Source organism: Carassius carassius, chromosome 17 (assembly GCF_963082965.1).
Source record: "Carassius carassius chromosome 17, fCarCar2.1, whole genome shotgun sequence".
Classification (NCBI taxonomy): domain Eukaryota; kingdom Metazoa; phylum Chordata; class Actinopteri; order Cypriniformes; family Cyprinidae; genus Carassius; species Carassius carassius.
In genome coordinates, this window is record NC_081771.1 from 25,887,121 (window position 1) to 25,902,803 (window position 15,683).

Below are 15,683 nucleotides of genomic sequence, written 5' to 3' on the forward strand. Positions count from 1 at the left end.
AGAAGTCTCCCGTTTAGTACTTTCAGTTTTTCCTTTTTATTTGGTAGACTTTGCATACACACTGAAATTTTAAAACATTCCATATTCACATTTTTTTCAGAACTCATAATAAAATATTAATGTTTATTTATTGTCCAACAGACTGTTATAAAATAATGAGATGTCTGGAATTTTAAAAAAAAATCTATAAAAAAGCATATAAATTTGCTATAAAATCACTAATATCCCAATAGAAATCATTAACTAGGCATGAATGATATCATTTATCACTCGATATTAGATTTTCTTAATTTAATTGTAATGGTATCAGTGTCCAATATTGACTTCTGCTTATATTAGTTTTCCCTACACCATGTCTTTCAACTTAGATGCACATATGAAATGCTGAAATGTTTTTTTGTTTTTGTTTTTTTTCTGCTTATCTCAGGGTTACAAATGTTCATAGTTGTAGTATGTGTATTCTATATAACTCTGTTTCAGAAACTCTCTTAAATATAAATATTATCCATATAATCCATAGACTATAGTTCTGTTCTCTTAGTATTTATATTTTTGTCAAGAATAATCTAATCAAACACTGGGCCTATTTATTTATTTATTTGCTATATGTTGTGGCTTTTTCCTTAGTTTTACTGTCATTTGATATTTTTAGACAAAGCTGCAATGGTCTTTTATATTGGTAAGTTATTGGTATGGGCTATAAATACGGGTCACCTGGTCATTATCTCAAACTAAACCCAGAAAGATCCAAATCAAAGCAAACACACTCTTGTCCTGAACAGCAAATAATTTGACTATTGAATGTCACAACTGACCAATTCAAATATTTTCATAGCAACAAGAATGTAATTATTGCCTTTTCTGTATCATCTGAATGTCAGTATCAGTGCCCCTCTAATATTAACCAGTGTCTCATTTCATATAAATAGTGAAATAAATCTTGGAACCTATTTATTTTTAGATTTCATTAAATTGTGAGTGTGACCATCAGTCCACTGTGAGCATCTGCTGTTATGATTAACCTTGTGATGGAATGAGAGATGGAAATGGGCTTGCATTGTTTGCAGGTTATGGAAAGTTCTTTTGGCTGCCCTCATGCCAAACTGGTGGTTCTCACAGAAGTGACGAGATGAGAAACAGAATCTCTGACTCCCTCTGCTGCCGTCATTAGCTTTTCTTTCTTCAGACCGACTGACCCTGATGGAGAGAAAAAAAAATGGGCCACAAAAACATATATTTATTTTATATTATTATTACTGAATATTTAAAATAATTTAAAATATTTAAAAGAATTTGATGCATTTTGGATATGTAACTTATTCTAGACAATGCTACAAAGTATTATAAAAATGACAGCACAAACCTGTGGCTTTATATAGAGAAAGCTGATTTCGAAGTCGCTGTACAAGCTCACAAAGTTCCTCTTCCTCATCCACCTCAGAGTCACCTGACTCTGAGTGCTCTTCCAGAGCTAAATCAGACATGGATTGATGAAGTAAAGAAAGATCTAGTCTGTTATGCAGCAGCTCCTCCTCTTCTTCCTGTAGCCCCTCCTCCTCAACTTCCTCTTGCTGCCCTGAAGCTGTATGGACATCCTCGTCTTCATCATCCAGATTTGTGGAGATGTCTTCTGATACCTCATAAAGAGTCTCCTCATCCACTTCTATTCTTTCTTCCTGGTATGCTTCTCTCCCCTCCTGAACCTGCTCTTCTTCACTGGAGCTGTCTTGAGGTTTTAAACACCCAGGTTGAGTCCAGTCATTTTCACTAATGCTGTCATCGTGTTCTGGTTGAAGCTCTGAATGGGAACGAAAGTCACCTCTGAACTGATCGCTGTCCCTCACACATAACATCTGCATGTGACAATGAAAAAAAAAACTATTAAAGAATCCATTATATGTTCCTTGGCATCTCTTGAATCAGTTTTAACATAATGTTATATTTGTCATATTTAAATTAAATGCACTTGGCAATCATGGCATAGTTTATTATTACCTATTTACATTTATAAGATTATTACAATTACATTTATATTACAAAATTATATTAAATTCAGCATAAATGTGCATGAATTTATTCAGTTAAAATGGTTAACATAAAGTATGGCTAGCTGTGGAACAAGTAATTTGTAATTAGTTAAAATGGGAAATGAGATTGAAACAAACTGGATGTTAGCCTAGCCTTTTGATGAAAATTGTTTGTGAAAATGTTTATATTAAACCCAGTTATTGTGCGTGTTTATTATTAGAGTTATAGAAATCTTACCTCTTTCTCATTTGTTTCTTTATGTATAACTTACAAATATGCATTACATTTAGTTTCTTAGCTCATGTTAAATCTGATGCAAATATCTTCGATTTAGGCCCAGATATTTTTGGACTGACCCCTCTTACATGTCTGACTCTGTCCAGTTCTTCTTCCAGATGCTGGTTATGTTGGTTTATCGTCTCCATCATGGTCTTCAGCTCAGTACACTTGTCCTCCAGTGAATCATGTTCTGACTGGGCTGCAACTCTCCACACTTGAAACTCTTTCTCCAAGAGCCTTACCATAACATCACAAACACACCGAGGACCAATACAAGAATACAATTACAAAAACATGGTACACAATACTCAAAAGATTTATTTTGGGGCCCACCATTTATCTCTCTGCAGATCCCTCATGGCCCTCTGAGTAACACTGAGGTCTTTTTGGAGAATAGCTGTTTCTCTCTATAACACCATAAAGGTAAAAAAAAAAAATCAAGGGGGATAATTTATTATGTATTTATTATGAACCCCTTGTTGCACACTGTAACATGAAACATTGCTGGTAAGTAACCTGAGGAATCTCATGAGTCTCCTCTGTTTGCAGGCCTTTAGACTCTACTGGAACCGCAGCAGGGGTGGCAGTCAGACTTATTTCAGGAGCGTTATGCATGTCTGGACCTGCTATAGACTGCAGCGCTGGAGAAGGGGCACTACAAAGGCACATGAAATCACCTATATGCTGTATTTCATCAATGAAAAACACATGGTATACATGTAAAATGTGTACCTGTATTGCAGCTCTGCACTAGAGCCTGCTCTCAGGGCTCTCTTCCTCTCTGCTTCTCTCTGAGTGTGACGAGGTACCAAAGCGTGTCGAGCACTAGAGGCCAGGAATGTCATTGACTCCTTCCAGGATGGCTGAACATAGAATAATGTATATCACCATATTATATATATACATGTACTTATGTTATTAAAACTCCTGGTCTAATGAAAAGCTGCTGAATGTCTAATATTTCAAATTCTATACTATTTCTAAATGAATAAACAAACAAACACTAGGTTTAGGCGTTGAACTAAAAACCCTAGTTAATATATCTAAAACATCATATGCTTGTTTGCACACCTGAGTGCAATATTCCAGTACAGGATGAGAGGGCTTGTGTTTCCTGCTGCGTCTCTCAGTCAGAAAGCAGCTTTGGCACAGGTGTACGTTCAGGCATTTCAAACAGCGATACCTATGAACAGGTCATACCGTTATCATCTTCCAGACAGCATACATGTCAATCCCAATACATACATGCAGTAACAGTATTATTTTATGTTATAATATTATGTTTTCATTTTAGATTTATTTTCAGTAATTATGTTTTATTTTATTTTTTTATCATTTATGTTTCTTTTATTCATTGTTTCCATTTTAACTTTGTTTTTAGCAAACAGTAATAACCCCGAAACATACATATTACAAACACTTTTCTAAACACTGTGTACACAGCTGTGGGCCAGAAGACTTGGCAACCTTGAATATCTGGCAACCCCACACTTATTGATCTAGGCGCGGTCACGCGATTTTCGAGGGAAAACATCATCTGATAAAACGGTGGGTTATTTGCATGTAAAATTGTAAATGTAACAAAGTCTTCATTAACCACAAAATATCTAAAAGCGTCTATGCTACTATTACTGTACATTAGATAGTCTTCGATATGTATAATTGTGATTTAAGTAGTGAAAATAAGTTAAATACAATACAAGGTGGTCTAATACCACTAATCTAAGCGAATGCAAAAAAATAGTTGAGAAACTACATTTTCTTTTATCCGGTTCGTCAGAGAATCGTAAACCGATCTATTTAATTCTTAAGTCATAAACACATAATAGTACATTGTCAAGTAAGCATTCAATAATATGTCGAACTATTAATAAATCGATTTAAGTGGACCAGATTAAAACCCTATCAAGTATGGTAATACTATGAAAAATCATACCTGAGGCCAGTGATAGGAAAGGCTTTACAGGCATGGCAGCGGACTCTGTGCTGTACAGCTTCACTCACTGAAATCCTGTAGAGAGTGGACAGCCATAACAGCAACCGGGGTTCTGACTGCAGCCAGCTAATAAAATGCTCTTCAGTCACACGTGCACTATTCACCTGAGAGAAAGTGAATAAAATATTCTGCTAAATCAGGGATTTTCAAACGTTTTTTTCCACAAAATAGGATGGTCCTCTTGTGAGTGACATACTTTCTAAAATGAATAAATCATTTAGAAGGTAATTAATAATTAATTAATAATTCATTTAGAAGGTTGGAATAATTGAGTTAATTTATGTTTTAGAAGAAGTATCTTATGCTCGCCAAGGCTGCATTTATTTTCATCAGTAAAAACAGTAATTAGTTATTGGGAAAATATACTATACCCCATTAAAGCAAGAGCACACTGCAGCTTCAGCTTGACCAAAAACGTGGTTTTCCTGAACAACTGCTGGAACCTTAACCAGATCATTTGTAGTTAGAAATATGCTGGTATTTGTTAGAGGTTGGTCTAATTCATTGGATTGTTTCTCTCACCTGGCTGAGGTCTTCCAGCAGAATTTTGAGTGCACTTCGACTGACAGAGCCCCTGTCACTCTCCTGATTCCCACCGTAGCTCTCAGCCAGTCGGAACAGAGCTGCAAAAGAGACAAACACAGACAATCTACCAACCTAGCAACATTATTTCATCCTGAAAGATAGATTTAATCTGAAGAGGAGATTAAGTGAATGTGGAACAGACCTCTCTGTTTAGCTGAGAGAGTGTCTCCACAGAGGGCGATCAGCGCGGCCTCCACCGACCTGAGCAGAATAACACCAGTTTGCTCTCTAAAAGAAACCAGAAAGTTTAAAGTGCACATGCATAAATACCAAAACAGACTATACAATGTCGAATCAACAGAGTTATCTTTCACCTGTCAAACAGTTTAAAGAGAACCCTGGTGGTTTGATTTGTGGCTTCAGGGACCATCTCATCAGGAAGTTCATGTGAAATGCTCTGGAATAGATCTTCTAGATACTGCTGTACATCTTCTTGAGCAAGACTAATCACTGGTCCCCCAGAACTGTTTAAAGTATTTAGCACTGGGCGCAAATCCTGCAGTGACACCAGATGCACTGGAGGTTGAAATGAAAGACTCACTATGAGATGAAAATCGCAGGTGGGTGAGATATATAATATAATACTAATGCATCCAGCTGTATTTCACATTAAACATGGAAAAACTCACTCTGACATAGTTTTTGTAACGTGCGAAGCTTTAGAGCAGCTCGATACACTGCGGAACGAACTTCATTTGGACCTTTTATGGGAGAAATAAATGAAACATGAAAAGACCCCAAAAGAGAAGACAAACAATATTCGCATTCAGTGCAAAACACAACTTGTTTCAATAAACTGATGGGATCTATTTTGATAATTGTAGGCTATTTATAAAATAAAAATATAGTTGCGTTGATCTGAAATTGTGCTAATTTCATTGTGAACACACACTCAATTAATATATATCTTATTATCTATTATCCTCTCCAGCAGCCATTTTCAGTCTTTTATTAATGCAAAGAGGGATCAAACTTACCAGTGCTATCCAAATCCATAACAGTCCACTGCTCATTAAGCGACTAGTTTATTTCTAGACAACTGGGAAAATAAATAAGTAGTACACTTTAATTTACATTTTAGAGTTATTGTAGGCCAAATGATATTTATTACACTTTTATTAACATTTTGTTGTAAATACTGTTTACAATTCCTATAAATAAAGTATTTTTTATTTGTATTTTTTAAGTTAAATTATTATCAATTACTGTTTCATTGACTATTTACAGCGGTCGAGCCAACAGAAGACTTGGCAACCTTGAATATCTGGCAACCCCACACTTATTGATCTAGGCGCGGTCACGCGATTTTCGAGGGAAAACATCATCTGATAAAACGGTGGGTTATTTGCATGTAAAATTGTAAATGTAACAAAGTCTTCATTAACCACAAAATATCTAAAAGCGTCTATGCTACTATTACTGTACATTAGATAGTCTTCGATATGTATAATTGTGATTTAAGTAGTGAAAATAAGTTAAATACAATACAAGGTGGTCTAATACCACTAATCTAAGCGAATGCAAAAAAATAGTTGAGAAACTACATTTTCTTTTATCCGGTTCGTCAGAGAATCGTAAACCGATCTATTTAATTCTTAAGTCATAAACACATAATAGTACATTGTCAAGTAAGCATTCAATAATATGTCGAACTATTAATAAATCGATTTAAAACATAATAGTGAACTTGTGGCTCACCTGAACGCTGTAACATGAAATGTTTCTTTTGTGAACATCAAGCCTTGTGCAACTTACAAACTCGCGTGCACAAGCTGCTACTTGGCTGGTTTGTATTACTTGGTGTTAATAATGTATGAGCAGAGCTTTTGTTTCACTTAGTCCATGTCAGTAGCCTACTATTGGTTATTAGTTTATTGACTGCTTAGTATATAATTGTATAGCATGCATCTTTGCTTTGAGGTGAATAAGAACAATTTACTGCACTGAAGATGCTTTGTGTACAATTATTATCTTACAAAGACTAACCTCTCTCTTCTTATTTTTTTCCTCAGGCAGATTTTAAACTATGTGCGAAAAAGAATCATTTAACAGAATTCTCCAAAATAAAACTTTCCTCTTGGAGACTTTATCTGAAGATCCCGATATCATCTAGCAGCATGTGCAGGAGGCTAAACTTATTACCCTCCGTGACTACAGGAACCTCTCAGATATTAAAAAAAGAGAGGAGAAAGTCACCAAACTACTTGACAAACTCATGGGAAAGGGGGAGGAAACTTGTCACCAGTTCATAGACCTTTTAAGACAAGACTTTATATTGGAAATGTGTCCAAAATTAAAGGATCATGCCGTTACTGCTCTTCCAGCCATGCCACACAGCTCTCCAGTGCAGGAGGTGACATTCATATTTGAAATAAAAATTTGAAATTCAAATTTGTAATATGCTCTGGTCCCCTCCCTGCTTACCGTGGTGATGAGATGCATAGCAGATTGTCATCACTCAATGGCTGGATGTCTAAGTGGTGCCCACAGAATAACATAGGTTTCATAGACAATTGGACGAGCTTTTGGGGCAGACCTGACCTGTTTAAAAGAGATGGTCTTCATCCCTCCTGGGGTGGCGCCACTCTTCTCTCTAGAAATATGGCAAATAGTCTTAGTGTTTATACTTGACTAACTGGGGCCCAGGTCAGGAAGCAGACAGACTGGCTAAACCGACCGTCTGCTAGCTGCCTCCCGTCACAGAGGTCAGTTAATTCTCAGCACATAGAGACTTTTTCACCTAGATATCACACTATAGAGACTGTGTCTGTTCCCCGAACTAGAAAATACAAAAAACGTCCAAACCAAGTTAAGATTAACAATTTAATTGAGGTTCAACAAATAAAAAACAGAAGCAATATGGATAAACAAATGATAAAGCTTGGCTTATTGAATATCAGATCCCTTTCTACGAAAACACTTTTTGTAAATAATATGATCACTGATCATAATATAGATGTACTCTGTTTGACAGAAACCTGGCTAAAACCTGATGATTACATTATTTTAAATGAGTCCACCCCCCAAGATTACTGTTATAAACATGAGCCACGTCTAAAAGGCAAAGGTGGAGGTGTTGCTTCAATTTATAACAACGTTTTCAGGATTTCTCAGAGGGCAGGCTACAAGTATAACTCATTTGAAGTAATGGTACTTCATATAACATTATCCAAAGAAACAAATGTTAATGATAAATCCCCTGTTATGTTTGTACTGGCTACTGTATACAGGCCACCAGGGCACCATACAGACTTTATTAAAGAGTTTGGTGATTTTACATCCGAGTTAGTTCTGGCTGCAGATAAAGTTTTAATAGTTGGTGATTTTAATATCCATGTTGATAATGAAAACGATGCATTGGGATCAGCATTTATAGACATCCTGAACTCTATTGGTGTTAGACAACACGTTTCAGGACCTACTCATTGTCGAAATCATACTCTAGATTTAATACTGTCACATGAAATTGATGTTGATGGTGTTGAAATTATTCAGCCAAGTGATGATATCTCAGATCATTATTTAGTTCTTTGCAAAATTCATATAGCCAAAATTGTAAATTCTACTTCTTGTTACAAGTATGGAAGAACCATCACTTCTAACACAAAAGACTGCTTTTTAAGTTATCTTCCTGATGTATCCAAATTCCTTAGCATATCCAAAACCTCAGAACAACTTGATGATGTAACAGAAACTATGGACTCTCTCTTTTCTAGCACTTTAAATAAAGTTGCTCCTTTACGCTTAAGGAAGGTTAAGGAAAACAGTTTGACACCATGGTATAATGAGCATACTCGCACCCTAAAGAGAGCAGCCCGAAAAATGGAGCGCAGCTGGAGGAAAACAAAACTAGAGGTATTTCGTATTGCTTGGCGGGAAAGTAACATATCCTACAGAAAAGCATTAAAAACTGCTAGATCCGATTACTTTTCTTCTCTTTTAGAAGAAAACAAACATAACCCCAGGTATTTATTCAATACAGTGGCTAAATTAACGAAAAATAAAGCCTCAACAAGTGTTGACATTTCCCAACACCACAGCAGTAATGACTTTATGAACTACTTTACTTCTAAAATCAATACTATTAGAGATAAAATTGCAACCATTCAGCCGTCAGCTACAGTATCACATCAGACAGTGCACTATAGATCCCCTGAGGAACAGTTCCACTCATTCTCTACTATAGGAGAGGAAGAATTGTATAAACTTGTTAAATCATCTAAACCAACAACATGTATGTTAGACCCTATACCATCTAAGCTCCTGAAAGAGGTGCTTCCAGAAGTCATAGATCCTCTTCTGACTATTATTAATTCCTCATTGTCATTAGGACATGTCCCCAAAACCTTCAAACTGGCTGTTATTAAGCCTCTCATCAAAAAACCACAACTTGACCCCAAAGAACTAGTTAATTATAGACCAATCTCGAATCTCCCTTTTCTGTCCAAGATACTAGAAAAGTTGGTATCCACACAATTATATTCCTTCTTAGAGAAAAATGGTATATGTGAGGATTTCCAGTCAGGATTTAGACCGTATCATAGTACTGAGACTGCTCTTCTTAGAGTTACAAATGATCTGCTCTTATCATCTGATCGTGGGTGTATCTCTCTATTAGTTTTATTGGATCTTAGTGCTGCGTTTGACACAATTGACCACAACATTCTTTTGCATAGACTTGAATACTGTCATCAGTGGAAGTGCATTAGCATAGTTTAAATCGTACTTATATGACCACCATCAGTTCGTAGCAGTGAATGAAGATGTATCCTATCGATCACAAGTGCAGTATGGAGTACCTCAAGGCTCAGTACTAGGGCCGCTACTCTTCACGCTTTATATGTTACCCTTGGGAGATATCATCAGGAAACATGGTGTTAGCTTTCACTGTTATGCTGATGATACTCAGCTCTATATTTCTTCGCAGCCCGGTGAAACATACCAATTTGAAAAACTAATGGATTGCATAGTCGATATAAAAAACTGGATGACGAGTAATTTCTTACTGCTAAATTCTGAAAAAACAGAGGTGTTAATTATAGGACCTAAAAACTCTGCTTGTAATAACCTGGAACACTGTCTAAGACTTGATGGTTGCTCTGTCAATTCTTCATCATCAGTTAGGAACCTAGGGGTGCTACTTGATCGCAATCTTTCCTTAGAAAGCCACGTTTCTAGCATTTGTAAAACTGCATATTTCCATCTCAAAAATATATCTAAATTACGGCCTATGCTCTCAATGTCAAATGCAGAAATGTTAATCCATGCATTTATGACCTCAAGGTTAGATTATTGTAATGCTTTATTGGGTGGTTGTTCTGCACGCTTAGTAAACAAACTACAGCTAGTCCAAAATGCAGCAGCAAGAGTTCTTACTAGAACCAGGAAGTATGACCATATTAGCCCGGTCCTGTCAACACTGCACTGGCTCCCTATCAAGCATCCCATAGATTTTAAAATATTGCTTATTACTTATAAAGCCCTGAATGGTTTAGCACCTCAGTATTTGAATGAGCTCCTTTTACATTATAATCCTCTACGTCCGCTACGTTCTCAAAACTCAGGCAATTTGATAATACCTAGAATATCAAAATCAACTGCACGCGGCAGATCCTTTTCCTATTTGGCGCCCAAACTCTGGAATAACCTACCTAACATTGTTCGGGAGGCAGACACACTCTTGCAGTTTAAATCTAGAATAAAGACCCATCTCTTTAACCTGGCATACACATAACATACTAATATGCTTTTATTATCCAAATCCGTTAAAGGATTTTTAGGCTGCATTAATTAGGTAAACCGGAACCGGAAACACTTCCCATAACAACCTATGTACTTGCTACATCATTAGAAGAATGGCATCTACGCTAATATTTGTCTGTTTCTCTCTTGTTCCGAGGTCACCGTGGCCACCAGATCCAGTCTGTGTCCAGATCAGAGGGTCACTGCAGTCACCCGGATCCAGTACGTATCCAGACCAGATGGTGGATCAGCACCTAGAAAGGACCTCTACATCCCTGAAAGACAGCGGAGACCAGGACAACTAGAGCCCCAGATACAGATCCCCTGTAAAGACCTTGTCTCAGAGGACCACCAGGACAAGACCACAGGAAACAGATGATTCTTCTGCACAATCTGACTTTGCTGCAGCCTGGAATTGAACTACTGGTTTCGTCTGGTCAGAGGAGAACTGGCCCCCCAACTGAGCCTGGTTTCTCCCAAGGTTTTTTTCTCCATTCTGTCACCGATGGAGTTTCGGTTCCTTGCCGCTGTCGCCTCTGGCTTGCTTAGTTGGGGACACTTCATCTACAGCGATATCGTTGACTTGATTGCAAATAAATGCACAGACACTAATTAACTGAACAGAGATGACATAACTGAAACCAATGATGAATTGCCTATAACTCTCATTTTTGCATTATTGACACTGTTTTCCTAATGAATGTTGTTCAGTTGCTTTGATGCAATGTATTTTGTTTAAAGCGCTATATAAATAAAGGTGACATTGACATTGACAAATATTCAGCCTACTGTAAATGCGGCAATCAAGTTTATTCTGTTCCATTGAAGTGCATATGTGCTTTTATTTCAGGTCTCTCAATACAAAATAGAACAAATTCCACGTGGTATCTGCGTAATCATCAATAATGTGGATTTTGCAACCATGGATGAAAGAAGGGGATCAGATGAGGACCAAAGTTAGTTTTTTTTTTTTTTGATGTATTTAGTTATTTAGTATAAGATACTTTAAAGGAGTAGTTCATCCACAAATGAAAGTTTGCTGATATTTTACACACCCTCAAGTATTCTAAGATATTCATGAGTTCATTCCTGATTTGGAAACATATTTGGAGAAATTAAGCATTACATCACTTGTGCACCAGTGGATCCTTTGTAGTAAATGGATGCCGTTGGAATGAGAGTTCGAACAGATGATAAAAACACCACAATAATTTATTAAAAACAGCTTTTAGCTTTCACAAGATGTTAATTGACAGACTGGAGTTGTGTGGATTATTGTTATGTTTTTATCAGCTGTTTTTTTATCAACAACTCTCTTTCTGATGACACTCATTCACTGTAGAGCATCCACTGGTAAACCATTTTTTTAATTTCTCCAAATCTGTTCCGATACAAAAAAACAAACTAATCTACACCTTGGATGGCCTAAAAGTGGGTAGATTTCAGCAAATTTTCTTTTTGGGGTGAAATATTCCGTATTTACTTTTAGTCATTGTGTGTAAGGGGAAAACTTTAAATAATTGTATTTGCTTGAATAAATCTAATTATCAGTTTATTTATACTTTTAGAAGTAGTTTTAAGAATAATTAACATTTTTATTCAATTATTAATTATAATATTAGTAATAATTAATAAAGGTTATTTATTTAGAATGATTTATTCGGCTGGATTGATGGAGTTGCTCTTATTCTTTCTTTTAAACCCCAGAGTGTCTTGCCGAAGTGTTCCACTGGCTGGGGTTTGAGGTGGTGGAGCACAGAAATAAAACTGCAGCTGAGATGAAGAATCTCCTCAAGGACGTGGGGAAGACAGTAGATGGAGACTGCTTTGTGTGCTGCATCCTCTCCCATGGCATAGAGAAAGGAGTCTGTGGAACCGATGGTTCTGTTATTTCTGTCGATGAAATACGAGAGCCTTTCATTGGCAATAACTGCCAGAGGCTAGCTAACAAGCCCAAGCTGTTTTTCATACAAGCATGTCGTGGGAAAAGAAATCAGCAACGTGTGCATGTCCAAGCGGATGCTCCAGATGATGGAGAGTCAGAGATGGAGGAGGATGGTGATAATTTTGATATCACAATCCCAGCTGACACGGATTTCCTTATTGCCAGGTCAACCATTGATGGTCACCTTTCTTATAGAAGTCCAAAAGAGGGCTCCTGGTTTATTCAGTCACTTTGCCGAAATCTACAGGAGCTTTGTCCAATGTAAGTTTGTAACATGCAGTTGTTGTTTTTTTCATTATGATCATTTAGAGTAGGCAAATTAGAGAAAATGATAAAGGATTACATGCACCAAATCTATATGTACTATTAAAAAAGTAATTTTTATTCATTTTTATATTTCCAGGGCTATAGACATCCAGACCATCCTGCTTCGTGTGAATAATGAGGTTAGTAGTCAGGGATTCAGGAGCAAACAGATGCCCGTCCAAGAAGTCGCCATGAGGAAGAAGCTGGTCCTGCTGCCAGCGTGAACCACTGAAAGATCCTACAGCATACGGCATTGCTTGATATGAATTATGGTTTTATAGAATCATTTATAATGTTCTTAAAGTTTGTTTTTAAATCAGGAACGGCACTGGTTACTTGAAGGGAATCATGAGCCATTTGAGATGAAGATTACTTCATTTTTGCATGTCATTTTACTGTCATTTTAATGTTCTATCTGTATCCAATTCATATACACAGATCCAGGTATTTTACAATTAGATAATCTTTAAATATGGTTATTTAATACATTTAGAATAGAATGCATTTTGATATTATATTACTCTGTCATCTGCAATGCAACACATATGCATAAATGTACTGTAGGAGAACAGAAAATGTATCTATCAAATGTAGATTTAACAAAAGAGCTGTTATTTCTACAAACTAGTTTGTGACTAATGCATGAATTAAACAAGATAACATGAACCTAATTCAAATTCTCTACTGTACATACTGTAGATGTGTTAAGACGTGCCATCAACTGGAATAATTCTGTTGTGGCAGTACTTCCTCCTCAAGATCAGTATCCTCCTCTTCCTGTAACTGCAATAATAATCTTTTAATTTATGCTAAATAGTAATATAAGAATAAAACATTCAAATTAACCATTTCTTTTTGTCATAGTGTGCTATTGTTATGGTGCTTTAACGTTGCAGTAAGACACAAACCCTTCTGGTTTTATCCAAACTTATTTCACAGGGAACAGTTTTCTACTAAGCACTGAAATTACACACTAATTGTAACATAAAAAAAACAGCTTTATCATTCAGAAATGGATATGTATATATATATATATATATATATATATATGCCAATTTTGATGTTATCATAACCAAAATATGAATATTAGGACCTTTTAAAATTGTAATTCTCAGGCATTAATTAGATCTTAAAAAGGAATGTCTATAGTGACTACAAATGTTAGATTTTAATTAGTTGTAAAATACTCCTTTGGCTAGAATTGCTCTTTTTGAGTGAAATTGATCTGTAGCGTATCAGACCCAAACCAGACAAATTAAAGAGTCGATCAGGAGCATTGAAACATGAGGAGCCGAATTCCTCAGAAAGGCAACAGGATGTTGTAAATCAATTCCTAGTGCCACAAGTCAGAAGCAAGATAACCAACCAACTCTTTCACAGAACAGCTTTCAACATTAACACCACTAGAACAATTATTGACATTTAAAGCCCTGCATTTCAGCCCCTTGGGCCGGGCTTCGGGCCAATTTTCACGTTATAGCTCACATGCGGGCCGGGCCTCGGGCCTTTTTTGGGTTATCCTTCTATTTATATTTTTAGTCATTAATAAAAAAAAAAAGAGAAGTTGACGTCGATGATAGAAAAACAAACATAGACATTTCATAACCTCATAACTTTCATAATCTGATAATTCAACCCGTTATAATTATACTGACATACTGACATGACAGTCTCACGCACGCACTTACGCACGCTTTTCCGTCAGCGCGACCCACGATTATACTTCACTTATATCCACTTATTGTAGTAGTAGTTATTATAGGCCTCTAAATTAATGTATTAATCATAGCCTAGTTGGCCAACTAATAATTATAAAATGATGATTCATGCAGCGGCGAGCATGTCTGTGTCTGCCCCTGTTGTTGCGGGCCACGCAGCAAAGAAGAGAGCGCTGGCGGAGTTTGAAAACATTGTGGAGCAGGACGAGGATGACGACGATGAAGTACAACAATACATGCGCCTCAATCACAACATGCAAGGTGATGGACGAGATGTGCTGCTATGGTGGAAACAGCACGAGACCCTGCTACCGCAACTGTCAAGACTGGCTCGCTCTGTGTTTAGTGTCCCGCCAGCAGCAGCAGCGAACGTGTCTTCAGTGCAGCGGGAAGAGTGATAGAAGAGAGGAGGACTGGGTTAAAACCTTCCACTCTGGATGCTATTTCTTTTTCTCCACGATGCTCTGTAAGAGACTGCTCTAACTTTTCATTTGACTGGACTTTATTTTCGTTTAACTGTTGGACACTAATGGAAAAAGAATGGACATGTTCTGTGGTGCATTTTTGAGGTAAGATAACCTGCAAGTTTGTTTTTAATTAATTTAATTTGTTTAGATTGTAGGCTATTTCTCATTTCGTTTGCGAGCGCTGTTGCGAGCCTGCCTCAGTATTTGAATTTTTTTTTATTTTACTCACTGTGGTTTAATAAATAAACATATATTAAACTAACTGTCTGTATGATATGCTTGAAGTGTTTTATATCTATGGATTTTATTGTAGCCAAGTAAAGTATAGCGTTAATGTGAGAGGCTTAATTGATTAAATATGTTTTAGGCTACTCGCTGTCGGCTCGGCTGATTAACGTAAATCTTCATTTAAAAAAAATGCTCCAAACATTTTTCTAAATTAAGTTGATAAAGAAATGAAAAGAAACATAACACAAAACTGACCCCTTTTTTAATTGTTGCAAATAGGGCAGGCTTCCGCTGTGTAATAAAAAAAACACGGGCTCGTGTCGGACTTGGGCTGATAATTCTGATGAGCTGTCGGACACGGGTCGGGCTAGGGCCTTTATTTCTGCTGG

General features: G+C 36.6%; 2 protein-coding genes across 2 annotated transcripts; one reads left to right on the forward strand and one right to left on the reverse strand.

Moving 5' to 3' along the window:
• Positions 1-1,060: 1,060 nt before the first annotated feature.
• Positions 1,061-6,239, reverse strand: dytn (dystrotelin). The gene is made up of 14 exons (XM_059571434.1): positions 5,866-6,239; positions 5,518-5,589; positions 5,203-5,404; positions 5,031-5,116; positions 4,826-4,926; positions 4,675-4,746; positions 4,244-4,407; positions 3,379-3,490; positions 3,040-3,170; positions 2,824-2,962; positions 2,641-2,714; positions 2,394-2,544; positions 1,364-1,853; positions 1,061-1,197 (listed from the first exon to the last, which is right to left on the reverse strand). The coding sequence occupies exons 1-14, from the start codon at positions 5,882-5,884 to the stop codon at positions 1,094-1,096; spliced, it is 1,917 nt and encodes a 638-aa protein (XP_059427417.1). The 5' UTR covers positions 5,885-6,239; the 3' UTR covers positions 1,061-1,093.
• Positions 6,240-6,523: 284 nt separating this feature from the next.
• Positions 6,524-13,242, forward strand: casp20 (caspase 20, apoptosis-related cysteine peptidase). The gene is made up of 4 exons (XM_059571432.1): positions 6,524-7,241; positions 11,481-11,586; positions 12,338-12,836; positions 12,979-13,242. The coding sequence occupies exons 1-4, from the start codon at positions 7,104-7,106 to the stop codon at positions 13,103-13,105; spliced, it is 870 nt and encodes a 289-aa protein (XP_059427415.1). The 5' UTR covers positions 6,524-7,103; the 3' UTR covers positions 13,106-13,242.
• Positions 13,243-15,683: the final 2,441 nt, after the last annotated feature.

Coding starts and splice junctions, on each gene's coding strand:
- dytn (XM_059571434.1), bottom strand. Junction 4,408..4,674: donor TGTGCTCTTGCTTTAATGGG/GTATAGTATATT, acceptor ACTTTCTCTCAG/GTGAATAGTGCACGTGTGAC. Junction 2,715..2,823: donor AGACTCATGAGATTCCTCAG/GTTACTTACCAG, acceptor ATGGTGTTATAG/AGAGAAACAGCTATTCTCCA.
- casp20 (XM_059571432.1), top strand. CDS start 7,104: ATGGGAAAGGGGGAGGAAACTTGTCACCAGTTCATAGACCTTTTAAGA. Junction 7,242..11,480: donor ACAGCTCTCCAGTGCAGGAG/GTGACATTCATA, acceptor CTTTTATTTCAG/GTCTCTCAATACAAAATAGA. Junction 12,837..12,978: donor CTACAGGAGCTTTGTCCAAT/GTAAGTTTGTAA, acceptor TTATATTTCCAG/GGCTATAGACATCCAGACCA.